Source organism: Ambystoma mexicanum, chromosome 10, assembly GCF_040938575.1.
Source record: "Ambystoma mexicanum isolate Mex_15411 chromosome 10, UKY_AmexF1_1, whole genome shotgun sequence".
In the NCBI taxonomy this organism is placed as follows: domain Eukaryota; kingdom Metazoa; phylum Chordata; class Amphibia; order Caudata; family Ambystomatidae; genus Ambystoma; species Ambystoma mexicanum.
The window spans coordinates 1,465,723,976-1,465,742,597 of record NC_090932.1 but is presented as its reverse complement, the minus strand read 5'-3'; the positions used below and the strand labels follow the sequence as shown (position 1 = coordinate 1,465,742,597).

The 18,622-nt window shown below is 45.9% G+C and overlaps 1 protein-coding gene across 1 annotated transcript in view; it reads left to right on the top strand.

The window, feature by feature from the left end:
• The window catches only part of TCTN1 (tectonic family member 1), a 535,977-nt gene that overhangs the window by 176,284 nt on the left and 341,071 nt on the right, over positions 1-18,622 (top strand). Inside the window, exon 4 of the mRNA XM_069619544.1 lies at positions 7,347-7,486. Coding sequence (XP_069475645.1) covers positions 7,347-7,486 — 140 coding nt within the window. The remainder of the gene's footprint in view (positions 1-7,346; positions 7,487-18,622) is intronic.

Sequence of the window (18,622 nt, the reverse complement as noted above, 5' to 3'; positions counted from 1 at the left end):
CAGAGATGCCCAGTGGGGGGCCGAGGCAGAGGGAAGCGGAACAGCATCTGAAGCGCCCGTCCGGCAGCCCATAGCCAAGTACAGATCACGAGACAAAGTACTGCCAAGTAAGTCGGGCGCGCGGCGGAGGGAAGCAACACGACGGGCATCCCACCCCCTAATCCACGTAGTGCCACACAGCCCTGGCCTCAAGCCTTTGAGGCAGAGAACCAAGCGCAGCAGCAAGGTTGGACGGAGCCCCTGCTGGCTGGGCACCCACGCACAGGCCCCAACGACGAAGGCCGCACAGAATCTAGCTAAGGAGAGGTGTGGCTAGACCACTCAAATCTAAACGCAGTACCCTATAGTGGGCCCCCCAGCACAGTCGGGCAAAATAGGATGCCCAAAACCCAATGGGATCACCATTTCACTCGCAGCAAAGCAAGAGGGAGGGGGAGGAGGGCTGTGACGTCCCCCAGACACACTGCATGCAACACCCGCCCCAGGACGCTAATCCATAGAGAAATAGACCACGAGGGGCACACAACAAGCTGCTTCAAACCCAGGACTGAAGGACAACGCGGACAAGGAGATGCTTGGAAGCCTCCCACGAAGATCAACACGAAACAAAACAGATATGGAAGTTCAGCCGCAACTACAGGCCATCCTGGCCGAAATGAAGCTCATTGGCCTAAGAACCCAGGAAACAAACATCATGGTCCAAGAGATCAAAAAAGATCTTCAAGAGGTGCAAAATCAGCTAGCCACCCAGGCAGAACAGACTACGGACAATGAACAGCGCATAAGCGCGCTGGAAGATAATCAGACAACGATGGAAACAGACCTGGACGGGATCATCCGCGAAGTGCAGCGATTGGGTGAAAAGATGGGGGACCAGAAAAATCGCTCCCGAAGGAACAACCTACGGGTGGTCGGCATCCCAGAAAACGCCGAAGACACGGACTTAGACAGCTACATGTATGACTTCCTACAAAACAAACTTCATCTACCGAAAGCAAGAGACCTTATCATAGAAGGAGTACACAGGGCGCCGATACCAAAGCCAGCACCAAGCGATCCCCCAAGAGTCATTACCATGAGGCTACTAAACTTTCAGCATAAAATCACCATACTTGAGGCCTACAGAGCGGCAACCCCGGTGCGCAGAAACTGCTCAGACATCAAGTTCTTCAACGACTATTCAATGTAAGTGTCTAGATGAAGAAAAGACTTCAATCCCATCTATAAGCGCTGAAAACAACGGAACATAGACACTACCTAAAATTACCTGCGACATGGTACATTCAGATTGGAAAGCAATGGCATTCATTCGGGGACCCAGATTCGGCATGGCAATTCCTATGACAACAAAGCTTTGTGATGTCGGAAATGACCAAACCTACACTGGAGGGAGCGAGGACGTCGCACACAACTTCGCCTCAACCCGATCGCTCATGCCCAAGGGGGAAATGGCAGAAGATAGGCAGAGGACCGCATGGCTGGAACATGGACCACAGAAAACGCACAAGCAGACCGTGAGGGACACCCAACAGGGGCCAGAGAAAGGAGAGCAAGCTTCACTATAGGATACTAGGAGGAGCAGGACAAATATTTAGTATAAACTGTTGAGAAGAAATCACGCGGACTCCTAACACAAAAATCATATCCCCGAACGGCTAAAGGAGTAGAGGGCAAGACGGTAAAGAGACTGAAAAGTGAACCGCAAACATTGCAGCCATGTCTACTACCATCCCCAGAGCATATTCTGGATGACGTATGGGAACGGATGACAAGCCTGAGTCTCGCGTCTTCCGATCCTGTACATTGGCTTCCAAAACCGGTATTGGGTCAGGGCCGATTGGTTGGCCCACCCAATGTTTCTGTTCGAAGTTTAACGTAGTTCAATCCCTTGACCAAAGTTCAGATGTTCAGGGGAAACTCCCCCTCAAGTTGGTAAATATGAGACCGAGACGAACCCCACACATGTCCCTGATAGATGACTCAGTTGCCTTACACCCCAGCAAATCCCAGGCCAGACAAACCTCACCTCTCAAAAATGGCTGAACTCACTCTGGTGACCCTAAATATACATGAGGTGCGACATACTTTTCTTACAAGAAACCCACCTAAATAAAGCAGAAGCAGAGAAACTAACGCGAGGATGTGTGGGGGCGGTGGCACACTCGCTGCATCATGGAAAGCGCTGGGTTTCTATCCTGGTGCATAAGCGGGTCCCACTACAGATCCAACACACGCACTGCGAAAAGGCGGGTCGATATGTCCTAATCCAAGACCTGATTCTGAAACGCCCAACCACTCAACTGAACATGTACGCACCCACCGCAGACTCCCCCGTTTATTTCGTCAACACCTTTGCAGAGTGTGCTAAATACATGGGCAACCTCACAATAATCGGGAGGGGGGATTGTAATCGTACTCGAACCGCAGCCCACAATAATACAGTCACTGTCGAACATTGATCTTATGCTCGTGATGATGATCCAATGCAGGGGTTGCATAGGGTGATTCCATGTCTGAAGCCTCTACAGTGATGCTGGTGCAGATAGCCTGCTCATTGTTCTGCGAAGGGGGCATAGAGGAGCTAAGGGAAATGTCACTGATAGGGTTGGATGGTAAAGCTTGGCCCAAATTCTCCAGTGTTGTATTAGTTTGGCTGGCCTGATCCTGGCTCTCAGTTGAAAAAACACTGATGATTTATCTACACTTCGTAGACGTCTGGAGGCATGCCCACCCGGATGGACACGGCTACACACACTACTACACCGCCATGATGGTTATTCGCGCCTGGACTACTGGCTTATGCCCGCCAACACAATGCACATGGTAACCGACTGTAAAATACAACCATCCACCATATCTGATCACGCACCGGTCACATAATGTCTCACACTCCCGGAAACATCACGGAAGCTCTAACGTGGCGCCTGAATCTCAGAACACTACTATATCCAGACTTTGTGGAACAATTGACTGACAATGTTGTTAGCTTCTGGACCGACAACGAGAGACCAGGATACACACCCTATAGGTATTGGGATGCCTTCAAATCCTTTATTACAGGGCAATGTATATTGCGCTGGGCACACATAAGCAAGCAGTGGGGGGAAAGGGAGGCCAAACTAACAAGGGAACTCATACAACTAGAGGAACGGCATAAAGCGACTCAGGATAAAACCCTACGGCCACAGATAGAAAGAACTCGGACCACAATCAAACAAATCACTACAGGCAGGGCACAGAAAGCGTACTCTAGCTGGGCGCACAATTTTAACTTGAAGGGGACAGACCCCTACGCAGGATGGCACTTGCCCGCAAGCAGCGCCAAGCCACTCAAATAATCACTGCCATCAGGAACGACAGCAACAACCTAGCGGAGGGGGATGAACAGATTAACCAAAGATTCAAAGAGTTTTATCGCAAACTATACACCGCCACAGACACATGCACGCCACAAAAAATAGAAGCATTTCTTGATGCAGTGCCCATTCCCCGAATCACGGAGGCCCAATCAAAAATTCTAGTCTAGACACCCCCTTAACCCCTGAAGAAATCAAGTGAGCAATACAGTCCCTATCCAAAGGGAAAGTGGCGGGGCGGGATGGAATTCCAATAGACCTCTACAAGTGCCTTGCAGACGAAAAAATGCCCCCAAACTCGTGGCAGTCTTTGAAGAAGCTCTGGCACGTAAACAATTACCCAAATCTATGCTAAGCGCCAACATAATTGTATTCTACAAAAGTGGAAAAGATCCTGAACTCTGAGGGTCCTATAGACGGATTTCTTTAATCAACTCTGATGCTAAAATTCTGGCAAAATGCCTGGCCCAGAGATTAGAGAGCTTCCTACCGCAATCGGTGTACAAAGACCAGACAGGCTTCATCAAGGGGCACCATTCGAGGGATAATGCACGTAGACTTCTGCACATAATAGCCGGGGGGAGGGATCCCCAGATGCCATCATAGCAGCGGACGCAGAAAAAGCTTTTGACAAGGTCCAATGGGAATTTATGATCCGGGCTCTCCCTAGGTATGCCCTCCCCACTCGACTAATAAAGCTAATCAAGCTCCTGTACACAGGCCCCACGGCCGCTGTGGTCACAAATGGAGTTTCCTCCGCGGAGTGCACATTGCAATCAGGTACGCGCCAGGGGTGCCCGCTATCACCGCTTCTCTACGCTCTGTCCATTGAGCCCATGGCAATAAAGTTTTGCATCGACCCAGCATGGTCAGGGATGCACCAAGGACCGGAAGAACAGTCTCATTATATGCAGATGACTTACTGATCTATATTAGCAACGCTCCAAAAACCCTCCCTATATCAGACCCTACTGCAAAACATTGGCCCGATGGTAGGCTATAGAGTAAACTGGAGCAAATCTGAAGTAATGCCCCTTCGGCAAGACATCCCGTGGGACCCTGGGGGGTTTGCACCGTTCAAACTTCAAACACACTCTCTAAAATAGCTTGGAATACGCATTAGTGCCTCGATGGCGGAACTTTGAGAACCTCACCTATCCCCAGGTACTCGACAGTATCCGTTAAGATCTTGAAAGATGGGACACACTGACCCTCTTCCTCTCGGGGAGGATTAACGCCCTAAAAATGAACTCCTTCCCCAAACTTATCTACATTACAATGATGCTACCAATCGGCCCAACGACACACATGTACAGAGACCTAGACAAGGCGGTAAACAAATTCATCTGGCGGGTTAGGAAGTCCCGGATCCGACTTCCCATCCTGCAAGCACGCAAAACCGAGGGAGGCCTTGCGGTCCCCTCACTTAAGGCCTACTATCAAGCAGCCCAAGTGACCTGGGCAAAACGGTGGCTTAACACCAACGAGGACACCAGCTTGCGCACCATAGAGACCTCCATAATGGCGCCACTGAATCCCATCGGAATCATGCCGATACCCACAACACAAGCTCCCACCAAGTATTAAAGCACACCCGATCATAGGACCAACACTGCAACAATGGCATAACCTTTGGGCGATGCAAGGAGCTCGGATCAAAGACGCACCAGCCTGGGCCAGTATTCGATCAATCCTGTCATACGGGGTGACACAAACAATACACCGCCACCAAATTACGACGTGGGCCAACGTTAGGGTAATGGACATAATGGAGGACGAAGTATTGATGGGCTTCCCGGAAGCATGGAGAACACTAGACCTGGGGACAGGCCATTGGCTACACTACCATTCCGTTCAAGCAGCGATCCTCAACCACACCACAACTGAATCTCGTTTGCAACCTCCCACGCAATGTGAGAAAGCTATGGATCACAACATCGATGTGTTCCCACGTATTTGCACATTCTACTTAATGGCAATACCGGACAAACTACACAGACTAAGTGCACTCGCAGCAGCATGGACGGAGGATCTGGGAACACCCGTAAGTGTACCAGGCATCCAAAGAGGCTTCGCGGCCACCCCCAACATCTCCCTCAACCTCAAAAATAGGGAAATTCAGTAAAAAATACTTCTGAAAATATATTACACCTGCGACAAGCTACATAGAATGGGACTCCAATTCGAACCAGTGCTGGAGAGGTTGCAAAAACATGGGGACGACGGGGCACATACTCATGTCATGCCCCTCTATATCCGCATATTGGCGACAAATCCACCAAACGCTAGCAAATATTGAGTGGGCAGACATCCCATTCTCCCCAAACGTGTTGATTGTAGGGGACAATGGCACAGACTGGCACAAAGACATGTTAATCTGTAAAGTGATCTCCCTCATAATGTCCTCCGCACGGAAACTTCTGATCGTCTATTGGAAATCAAACACAGCACCCACTGTCGCAGAATGGAAAAAAAAACACTCGCAAAAACTTGCCAGCTCGAAAGGTCAGCCTACAAAAGACAAGCGGAACAGAATCCCGAGAGAGGACCCCGCTTTGCGGAGATTCTGGAAGCATGCATCTGACACAATTTGCCCGAGCCCAAACAGACGGGACTCCCGATGTGGCAGCGGGGAAGGGAGTGGGGTAGAAATGTTGGATGGGGGTGGGGTGTGAAATGTGAGGCGGGTGAATACTGATCGCAAATAAATCTTCTGGGACATGTGGACATATGGACAGGAATGTATCGGAACTCCCCAGCGAGAATTCCACACGTCGGATCGTCTCGTATCTTAACTTCTCTTATCTTATCTAATCGAATTATATTTTATTTGATTGTATTAAGGGTATATTATGTTAGAATACGCCCGCTCCTGTACGACATTAGATATAGATACATGTTATCAATGTTAAAAAACCAAATAAACCGAGTTGGGAAAAAAAATTATAATAATAAAATATGGGGGAGTGTAAGGGCATATAAGGGGTAGGGTTAGTGGGGAATAGAGAACAAGTAATAGGGGAGATGGCTTATGGGGCGGTACCCTCCCCCCAAATAAAAATAATAAAAATATAGATTTCTTTTCAGGCAAAGGTTTTGGGGGGGGAAAACGCAACAGAAAAAAACTGGGGATGAATTAACATAGAACCCTCCCCACCACAACAGAGACAGTACCAGAGAGCTTTCAGAAACATGTGCACAGCAGCAACTAGAGCCTCACCTCATGATGTTGCAAGCAGTGTTCTGAAGGGGTTCATCTTTTGGCCAAGATGTTCTGCGCCCATCTGTGTAGCCTGGTTCCCAGCCATGCTGAGAAAGAATGAGAGCAGGAAGAGGAAAGGAACAATTAACTTCTTGGCGATTCTGGTTCCCTTAATCCTTGCTCTCCCTCCTTCACAACACCCACTCGGTCATCCCTGTGAGCATATGCCATCATCCAACCTTGATATAACAATATGGAGGGTGACAGCTGAACACTTAATGTATAGGGGTTTGACTTGGGTGCATGGGGGTGCATCATGCAGAGCCAATTCTAAAAGCCTTAAAAGTGAACGCACATCATTTAAAAACGCTTTCAGGCCTGCCTGGTGGCGCAGGCATATCCCAACTAAATTATAAAGGAGTGTGAGCAAGAGCGAAGAGAACTGGAATCGCCATCAACGTAATTTCTTCCGTATTTTGAAACATAATATATAAAGAACTACACTGTCGCTCATGTGAAAACATTACTTTTCATCCACTTTTTGCAATCTGCTCATAATTGTAAAGTCTTTGCATTGGGGAAGAATGGCAACCTGCTGTTTGTATAATTTTGTAGGGTGGTTTGTGAACTGATGTGGCGGTTTCCTGCTCGGCGTCTGTATGCAGTTCAAATCCATTGTACGTTTTGGAGTGTAAAACAAATGCAATGCTGAGTGCTTCAAGAATAATAATGAAATGATAACCTAAGGCACCATTTTGCTGAAGCAACATTTAACTTTTCTTTTTCAGATAAACCTGCACTGAACTTTGATTCTCCTGAGGTGCCAACAGAGAGCAATTTTGACAGTCTAGTTCTTAAGTTTAAAACCTTGTCCTTCAATGCAGACACTGGAGGATCAAGTGCGACAAGTAATGCTGGTCGATATGAGGTATTAGCGATATTAATTCTAAAAGAATGTGTTTTCATTTTGTAAACATTATCTCATGATGTCCAAAGAAAACTGGAACCTCCCCTTGAGTGTGCAGTCTGCTTCTCCCTGACACCCATTATACTTAGATCTTTCAATACTTGTGTATGGAGATTAAAATGCATATTCTCAAGGATTATCTACTATTTTGTGACACTTCTAGAGTGCAGCTTACATCACCAAGTTAGTCTTAGTGCCGGCAACAAGATGGCTTTGTAGAAGAATTTGAGAAGAACCTGGTCTTGTAGACCATGCAGAAAGCTTAGTGATGCTGGGTGTCCCCCATGGGTAATGGAAGAAGTTTCAGAGAAGGGCCACTTGACAGGAGAAGCAAAGATCCTCCAGTCTTAACATTGTGGTGTGGGACTAGTTTTAAGGAAGAAGAAAATGGACTAGAAAGGAGAATGCCTACTGCTCGAATGGATGAAAATGGAGTACACAATGGTTGCATAATGCTATGAAAATTGTTTCTTTCTACTTAGAAGCAACTGGTTGTGGTTGGGGCAGAGGAGATTTGAGAACATGTACACCTCTCATGAGGAGGTGGGTAGCCACATTCTGCTCTCTAACCACTACTGATATGGATGCAGGAGATGCCCAATATACAGACTATTGCTGTTTCCTGTCCAGAACAATATAAATGGATAAAGGGATTTTCTTCACCCTATCCAGTAATGAGAGGTAGTGAAGAATTATTGAGAGATTGTAACTAGAAGAAGCAGGAGCTAATTATGGAGTTAATTAAGGTGGCTAGACAAAGCCATAATCCAGAAATAGTCAAGATTTGTATTTTCTGAGGATGGCATAAGAAGAGGTTCAAGGATGGGTGGCGGGAGCAGAAGACAGAGGACTGTGAAGGCATCATGAAGTAGACACAGACAACTGAGTAGAGGTTTGGGATACAAACTTTTATTAAACATTTATTAACCAAAATTTGTGGTTGGAAAAGGGCCTAACTTGCCCTATGCTGAGGTGAATTTTTCCTACTTAAATGAAACTTCTGCATCCCCATTCATCTCATAGTATTGTTACCTTGTCTTTAATGGCTGGGGCAACTCCCCCAGTTCACCCTCAAGGCACCAAACCATTAAGTAGCTCCTCCCACATTTTCCTGCTCTTTTCTGAGCTTGCTTAATGAAGATTTTGAAAATATAGAGAGATTGTTTTTCTGACAATGTCATGCCTCATGCTCTATTTAGCTGCCACTGAATCTCGCCTAGATTCCTGTAAGCATTACCTCTTGGCTGTTGCTGCCTACATACATTATTAGATATTTGTTTATTGTTAGCAATGAGACACTGAAGCACCACTTTGATGGCTTTTTGCAGTCTTTACCCTGCTATGAAAAACCCTGCAACTCAATGGGATTTGAATATGGTGATAGTGTGTCAGGAAGTACAAAGCAAATGTCTGTCTGTGTCAGAACCTATACTTGCCCTCATATCTAACTGTATACGATGTGTAGGGATGTCAGCATCAAATGAAAGTCTTCAAATAAAAGTTCAGAGCTTCTTCCAGCTCTTTGATGGAAAAATGTTTTCCCTTCCCCAAAGTTCAAGTAGTTCACGTTATCAGATAGGGGTTCCTAACCACATGCTGTCGAGTCTCTCAAGGTTCCATAAGGTTCTCAAGGTTCTCAAATATAAAAATCTTCCAGATCTCCCAATGTTCAAAACAACACAACTCCCAGTCACCTTTCACAAAGTTATAGAGTTCAATTCCTTAATTTCTTTTTTTTCATAACATTTTATTGAGTTTTACAAAAGAGCATTACAGTGAGCATAACAGCAATCATAGAGCAGCAATCTGTGGGTGTGATAGAGCGATAATGTCTCTCCAGGGGGACCGGAGTGGGAAGGACCAGTTCTTTGGTTCAATCACAAAAGTGACTTCTCCTAAGGTGGATGCACTCGGTCTAGGTGCGGTTGTCGGACCACACAGTCCACCCATCATAGGTCATGCATCCGTTACCTCTTACGTCGATTGTCTTTATGTGCTTTATGCCACAGGTTTGGCTTTTCAATGAGGCTTGACTTTAATGTTCATTCACATATCCTTGATGCTTTGTTATGTCTTGCTTTAGCATCTTTCACTTGTACCCTTTTGCTTACAAAGACCAGTGTAAGCTTCACAGTACACTCTCCTGCTAGGAAACGCAGTCTGTGTTATTGCTTCTTCACACCAGCAGTACTAAGCTTCCCAGTACACTCTCCTGCTATGATGTTTCTTCAGTGTTCCTTGATTCTTGGCAATGCTTGTTTGCCTCTTGACAATGTTCATAACAACCATTAAATCCTTTCGATAATAACTTGCTTCTTTGAAAAATGCTCGCGAGTATTGGCAATGCTTCTTTGCCTTTTCGCTTCTTGAAAATGTTCATTACAACCTTTTTATTCCATTCATTGATAACTCGGCATTTATCAATGACCACTTTAACAGTTCTTGGTCCTCTGGTTTCGGACCTTTACTTGTTGTGCACTTTCCCAAATTCTGCTGTTCGTTCAACACACATGGGATCCCCCTGCCTTCTGAGCAGACTCACTGGATCCAGTTGCGTGTTAGTTGACTTCTGTATGGCACAGGATAACCTCCTTTGGCTCTCTGCCTTGCGCCACCTTTCCACAGCCTCAGCCACCTCCTCGAAGGAACTCGCTTCACCCTGCTGCCTTTCCTGGCACACCGATGAGCATTGTCCTCATGATCCTGCAGCTGCAAATGCCAAGGGAGCCTCTCTCTGCTCCCGGTGTCTCCACAGCTTCCCACAACGCCGATTTAACTTCGACCTGGCTTCTCTCCAGTTCCCAGAGCCTCTCCGGGTCTCTGCATCTACTCTCGTGTCCCGCCATGTTCCCGCAGGGAAACGGAAGTCTCTCCCTTGCCATTGCATCCTCAATTTAAAGTTCCCGGCATCAATTACGATATCTGAAAGACTAGACCGCTCAGTGTCAAACCAATAGTCTTTCTCCCGTGTTTAATGCCTCTTCCTCGTCTCAGTACCAAAGCGATGTTTGTGTATGTAATAGTCATCATAAAGAGTATGTATGGCTCTGTGGTGTCTCTTCCTCGTCCCAGTACCCGATTGATGTCTACTGGGAAATGATGGATGGGAAAGATATGGAAGGCACTGACCGTAACCTACAAATGCCTGGGGGGTTTTAGGTTCACTGCAAAAGGGAAATGAGCATACCATGTCTCACCCAAGCCTCCTCCACCCAGGTGATCCTCCCTCGCATATCCACCCACAGTGTCAGGATCAGAAAGTGACTGCCTTTCCCTGGTTCCCTCGGAGGAGGATATTGTGAGAAAAGAAGTGAGGACACCATCAGATTCCTCACAGGACGAAATGTTATCTCTGTGGTCTACAATTAGTAAGTATGGTTTTATCCACATTCATTTTATGCCACCTTAAATGTAACAAAGTGTTAAAGGTACACATGCAGCTGCCTGAGGTGTTCAAGGAGTTGTCACCAATCGAATGAGGATTTGGGTGTCTTGTGTGCAAGAACTGGAACTAAAAGTAAAAGACAATGAGGCAGACGAGGTGCTGTAGATATAAATTAAATAGGCAAGGCATTCTGCACAAACTGGAACAGGACTTGTAAATGAAAAGTAGGCATAGCTCTGTTTGTTTCCCTTGGCGAATGACAGGTTCCGAGCCAGGGCAGACCCTGGAAACTGGTGGCATGATAAATGGGTGGAATGCCTGCAGAGAGGTTCAGGAGTATGTTACAGATGGATTCACCAACTTCCATAGTCCAAAGTATAGTTCAAGGGTTTTTAAAGAACACAAGATAAGGTATTCAGATTTTCACTGGATTGATCTAGGGTTGGGGTTCACTGATGGGAATCCCTGCCGTGGGCTCTCACCTCCCTAACCCAGGCGACACTAAATCTCAGATTGTCAATGAGCGATCAGTTACCCTTACTGTCTAAACATTAAGGTGAAGACCTAAAGGCTTCTCCATTTGGCTTCCAGCTGTGTTCTTTTAAAGTTTTCCTACTCTAACACTCCCCAGGTCAAATTATGTTTTATTGGTACTGTGCACAACAGGTACCTGGCTCCTTTCTCTCTCTTCGCTCACTCTTACCCACTCCTTTTCAGTATGTTCCTTCTACTCTATTATTATTATTCTCCCTCCATACCTCCCACTCTACTCCTCTCTTTGCCAGCTCCACTTACCTGTCACTCCGATGTTCACACACTCTCCTCTCCTCACTTCTCCATCTATCTGCTCCCCTGACTCCACCCCCTCTCTCTTCTTTCTGTTTTCACACTGCCCATCTTACTCCCACACCTAGTTCCTCACACACACCACCAAACACTCACTCAGAAACAGCCTCAATCTCACTATCTGGTACCACTCTTACTCACTACCAACACCTCACCTGTAAAAGTCTCCACCGCAATTTCCTTAATGCTCCAGGCAGCCCTCTGTCGCCCACCTAGTCTCTTGGTCCACCCCCTCTCTGCCTGACTTCACCCTTCATTCTGTCATTCCTTTACTGGGCTTTTGTACTCCTCCTTGACTGTTACTACCCTATTTTCTCCCCTCCTTTGGTCTGCCAACCCACCTGACCCTAGTCTACATCCATTTTCCCCCTGGGATGGGTTTTCACAGTGCAATCCCTAATAAGCCCCTTTAGGCCAGCCTCCTTTTCTCACGTGAAATTAGAGTCTAGGTTTGGACTCTGGATAGTTCGATTGGCTTTGCTGTCTTTAGGCGCTGCAGTGAATATTGTTGACTCAGCACAGCGTGCAGATCCTTAATAGTGGATCTTGCAGACACTGTAGGTAGTCCATCAGTTTATTTCTTCAGTTTGCTGTGTCTGTGGTGGACGCTAATCCTGCTGGTACTGGTAGTCTTGAAATGAGACAAGAACTCGGGCACGTTTTGTTAAAGGAAGGTATGGTGCCATTGACAGTGGCACCATATTCATTCAATATAGAACAAGCAGGGGCGGTCAGTGATTGGGGCTCTAACAACTCCCTCACCTCACCTCTGCAACAGGGCTGGCTCTGGTTAAAACTCTAGTTGGCCTAATACTAATACTAACTCCCCAACCCCCAATGACGGGGTCATGCCCCTGACCCTGTCACAAGTATCAATGAATCAATTCTGTTCTTGTAAGTGAGCTAGCACAATATGTCCAGGACATACAAGAACGATTCAGAATTTTTAGCAGAGTGAAAGCCAGTTTGATGTGTATCGAGTTGGACATGAGATTTGAGGAATGATTGTACCTGACAGTTTATCACTTACGTGTAGAGTTTGGCCCGAATAGGACAATTGGAAATTGTGCAGTAGATTTCAGGGTCAATATGGCTTATTTGATGGGAGGGGGACATACTTGTTTGTGTGGAAAGGGTTTCAAGCTACAAGATCTGTTTAGCATGTGAAAAGGTGGGCTAAAATATGGAGCTGAGCTCTTGTGCTACAGATGGAGGCAAGTGGTCAAGAAGAGAGTCTTGAGTTTTTACTATTTTGTGAAAAGTGGTAACATGGGAGGCAACCTAGGTGCAGAAGAACGGAACTGTGGAGAGGAGACTTAGGGGGTAATGATTTTAGGAAAAGGGAGCAGGCTTGTGTCCTGGATGATCTCTGAGGTAGAAGCTTCAATGAGTCTGGAGGGGTTACAGTCCCGTTTGGGGGACCTGTTACATTTCTTGTGGGCACTGAGTTGTGTGAGAAACCTGAAGGTGTCTCACCCGCTAGTCCCTGGGGATCTGTCATTCAGGTGGTCAGGACACGGCCATCGCGTTTACATACAGTTCCTGAGGGTGGGCCAGTGCGGGAGGATCATCTGCATGGGAGTCTTTGGGAAGTGGAAGCTGGACACCGATGGGTGAGGCGCGGTAGCCCCTTCCTTGTGACACCTTTTCCCCATCCTACCAGGTGGAATACCTAGAAACTGAACCCCCCCACCCCTTTTCCGACACAAACACTTTCTCACAGACAATTCATTGTGAGCGGCAACGGATGAACATCCGAGCCATATACCTGCCATGTCCCAAAGTAAGGCTCAGGCAGAGTTCGGCAATTACTGATAATTACACACACCTGACTTCCATCAGCCTTCCCCACACGGATAAATGGCGGAGCACGAAAGCACACTTGGAGCAAGGCAAAACGCACAAGGAAGCAGCATTTCCGAGATGGCAGTTTAAACCGATGAGGAAGGAGGCGAGACCAGAGAGAACGACAAGGAGGGAATTACCCTTGACTTTTTCAACAAGGGCCACAACTTTCAAGAAGCCTCAAGGAAAAGAAACCTAAGACCGGGAATGGGAATTGCAGCTGACAAACGGTGTAGTGTGTGTCAAAGGTACACAGGGCCCTCCTGCATTGATAGCCAAGGCGGGGAGAAGCGATTGCCCCTGTGTTACTGTCCTTGATTCCAACAGTGAGTTTGAGAAACTGATAGCAGACCGGACTGTGTTATGCTCAAGGTTGCAAGCAGCAACATTGTATGAAGAAAGAGAGCTTGTATACGATTGAACTTTATGAAACCAAACTAGGTACTAGACGCAGAGTGGTCTGGCGCCACGTGGATGCTCTCTAAGGTCTCTGTTTGGTATCCCCCATCCTCCCTGATCAGATAAGAATGATTGAACTGGGAAATTGAAGTGGCCCCGCCACGGGTAAATTCAATCCCGTGCACATTCAAGTTTTTGTTAATCTGTAAGCTGAAATTGGTCTGAGCCCGGCCGAGGGGGACTAATTGTAGAAAAGGGGTCTGAGCCCGGAAGAGGGGGATCCTTGGTGAACAGTAACTCACCCGAGAAGATACTGTTGTGGCAAGTGTGAACCCGACTGAGGGCGAACTGCGAACTAAAATTGGTCAGAGCCCGGCTGAGGGGGACTAATAGTACACTAGGGGATCTGAGCACAGAAGAGGGGAATCCTAGGTGAACGGTAAAACACCCGAGAAGATATTGCTGTGGCAAATGTGAACCCGACTGAGGGATACATGCGTGTTAAGGCTGTCTGAACCTGACTGATGGAAGCTAATTGTGAAAATAGGATCTGAGCCCGTCTGAGGGGGATCCAGGGTGAAGAGTGAATCGCCTGACTTGAATATTTGGAAAGGAACTTTTAAAAACATTTTCTGTTACATCAGGCCCTCTGAAGCAAGAGACCTTGAATAACATATTTGGGCACAGAAGGCCCTGATGTTGGTAAAAGGAACTGTAACCTTGTGCTGAAGAAGCCCAAGTTTGTGCTGTGCTCCAGTGACCTGCCTTGTCCTGTGCTAACAACGTGGGGAAGGGAGGCCAATGGCCTAAACATCCTGACTTATCATTTTTGTGAACAGTTCTTTCTTTTTGTGAACATTATCCCACACTATTTGTAGCATAGCAGTAAGGATTGGCAATAGTTTTTTTTTTTAAGTATAGGCCCTGTTTATTTGACTAGACTCCACTAGGACTGCATTATTATTTGATGGTCGTAGCTTGCTCCCATCTTAGATTTAGGATTAGATAGGTGTTGTCACACCCCTGATAAAGTTCAATAAACACCCTTCAACTGTGATCACTCGAGTCTGTCTTATTTTGATACCATGCCTTCCGTACAGATGCATGAGGTACAGGAGTTTTTTAAGTTTTATTTAGTATTCATACAGACTTTGAAACAAAACAGTAGTATATATAACACCCTATAAAATAATCACAAATCGTGAAAATCATCATGTCCTTTAAACATTAAAACATGAGTATTTCCAAAATCTCCTAGCCAGTAAGCTAAATGGTAAATAATTAATACATAGAACTGCTCCCAAATGTGTTTCAAGTGGTCAGTGTGAGAGGTCCTAAACGTCTATCAGCCCCAATTCTGATCTTGTTGATACTTTCACAGTAAATTATTAGATGTTTGAGGTACTACATCATTGGAAACAGTCAGTCTGCAGAATCTGTGTTCTTGTCTAAACCCATCCTGCTCCACTTAACATCAAGCCCACTTGTTAAATTAAATTTCAGCAGCAAATAAAGATAAGCTAATCAGTTGTAAAATATATTCACCACGGTGGGATTTAGTAGCTAGGTTAAACATAGTCTGTTCACAATCCACAGCATAACAGAACGATTTTATTTTTTTCTTAAATCTTGGATATGGGCAGCCAAGGGGATAATCGGAAAGATAGGCACACCACATCCGTCCTTCATCCACTAATAACGTAAGGCAGGATTTTTAATAACCGAGAACTGGCATAGAGGCTGCTAATAAGATGATATGTAATAAAAAAATTATCGGGGCAGTTAATTTGCTTCCAGTGTAGCTTGCAATTCTTAACGGCGAGAACACCAACAATGCTTATAATTCCGCATTCAGAGTAAATATACTCTATCAGAGTTGTATGTGAGCAATTTTTAATAGCCTTGAGGCACATCACCTCAATCTTTGTAAGTTTGGAAAGATGGTTCCTACCCCATAGTTCAGTGCCATAGAGAAGAGCGGATCTAATTTTAGCAAAATAGGCCTGTATTCTTTGGTCAATGGAATAACTACAGTGCTCACGAGCGAAACGAAGAACGCCAGCCAATAACTGTAGTACCTTGGTCTCAATATGTTCCAGCTGCGGAACCCAAAGCAACTTGCAATCCATGGTAACCCCCAGGCATTCGTAGGTAGTGACAATAGTATGGTGATTTGAATCCAAAACCAAATTATATCCATGCTTTTTATCCGAATTAAGGCAATCAAGTCATTTTTGTTTTGCTGGTATTTATAGTCAGACCGCATAGTTAGTAAAGCAGTCCTGTTGAATTTGCAAGCCTTTTTTGTGCAATCGATTAGGGGATTTTGCCACAGTCATGTCTGAGACAAGACTTTAGAAATCCCACCTTGGATGAACAGGGGGACACCCCTTCGGTTTACCCTAAACTACCCAAAGGTTTGATAGTAATGGCTGAGCATCCAGGCTTAGTCTAGGAGGGATGAGGGCTGTAGGGATACACACAGTACTCAGAGCATACACTTAGTTCAAGGAAACACGTACACACTAGAAGTTATGGTCTCGGGAGGATAGCTCAGGGACCACGTGCTTGCATTGGAAGCAAGATAACACGGAACAACACAGGTTCGCTCCCCGGGACCGCGCTTAGAATCCTCTGTGTATTAAGCGCGTAATAAATAACCCATCATGTCATATAAAAATAAGCATTTATTTTATATACACTAAAGCTCATCACGTTTAGGTAAGATAAGTACTATCACACAGTAGTATTTAAACACAGAATAGTTGCAATCTCCAAAGGATAAAAAATACTTTAGAACAGTTGTAAGGTAACACAAAGTAACAGAAACGTCTAAAACAATTATGCAAACTTTAGACCAACTTGTATAACTTTAGTTAACCCCTGCTTAACCAATCAAGAAGTCCACCCCTAGTATATGCGAGTCTCACAGAGTCAACAGGGGCACTGGTGGTCCAGTGACCAAGGGTTGGAGAAGGAAAGGCAGGTAAGCAGTAGACAAGGCAAAGTCTATGAAGAGTTCTTCAAGTTTACAGATAAGTATCAGTAGATTTCTTTGGTAAGGAGCACTATGGGTTATCCACCGCAATGTAGCTTAACGTAGGCCTGGGAGGGGATGCAAGTAACCGCTTAACTGCAATCCTCTGACACACAGGAACAACGAAGTAGGCCCCAGGTAAGTATTAGGGGCTAAATAGTACCTTATGGATGAAGAAGCTGGTGCAGCAGGACGCTCCCTAAGTAAAGGTGACAGCAGACCCCGGTTCAGGATTCTTGGCCTTGGTGATAGACTGAAGAAAAGAACTGGCAATTAATCTGGAGGCTGCTCTCGAGTAGTTTGATGCCCAGCAGAGGATCTTCATAGTACTCGCTTGTTGCTGCCTTTTCCAAGGCACATTTGAAGGACAGTTGTCAAGTGGTAGACTTTGCTCCAGTTCTCGGTCCTTGTCTTGGCTGAGAGGACTTTCAGGAGCGGGATCCAGCCTCTGGAGTTCCAGGAGGATGCCTGCAAAGTTTCAGACGAAACCTACTTCGGAAGACATAGCACCACAAAATGACACGGGGCCCCGGTCATTGGTTCATTGCTGGCCATGGAGGTCACAGCTCTTTCAGGGAGGGCACCTTCCAAGGGAAGCCTGCCAAAGACAAAAGACCCATCAAGACCTTCCCCACCCAGGCAGGTAGAAGAAGGCTCAAGAAAGACCACATGATCAAGAACAGGGCTTAGAAAAAATACAGCCAGCATTTTAGGGAAATGGTGTTCCTCGTGTCTCTTACCACAGCTGCAAAGACAGCCTGCTGTAAAAGTCCACAAAATATCATGCAGAAAGGTACACTGCCACCAGCCTGTCAGATGAATTTGGAACAGTAACTAAAAGTTACTGGAAAAGGGAGACAATGTTTCCCCTCAGCACTCCACTTAAGGTGGGCTGTGCTGATCTTGCAAAATAAAACCCAGGTTGGATAAAAAGTATCCCCAGCCCTGGCAACAGCGTGTTATCACAAGGAAAATAAAAAGGGAAGCTCCAGGAGCCACCTAGCAACACTGTACAGAAAGTGCTGTGTTGCAATAATAAATTATAGATGCCATAAAAGATTAAGGGAAGCACAACTGCATTAAAAAGTATCAACAAGAGATAAAAAGGGTTCCCGATGTCAGAGTAAAAGAATGAGTGAGTGTGGAAAAAGGATCCCGTTCACTCAGGAGAATCGGTCCAAAAATCCAATAGTCTCGCAAAAATGCTGGGCTACTCACAAAGTGGGGAGAATTTCACTCAACAAGGAAATTCTACCCAACACTCTCCCCATCCCCCAGACTAAGGGACAGGAGGATTGAATCTACTCCTGGATGGTCATAAATTCTCGAGAGTTCATCAGCATTCCTATGGTGTGACACTGACCCTTCTCATTGATGAAGTTAAACCCTTGCAGGCCTATGGACCACCTGAGCAGTTTTGGATTTCCCCCCCTTCGTCTGCATCAGCCATCTCAGACGTTGGTGGTCAGTTTGAATCCTGAAAGTACATCCATACAAGTATGGTCTAAACTTCTTCAATGACCACACAATGGCAAAACATTCACTTTCTGTTGTTGCCCACATCTTTTGCCTATCTTTTAGTATT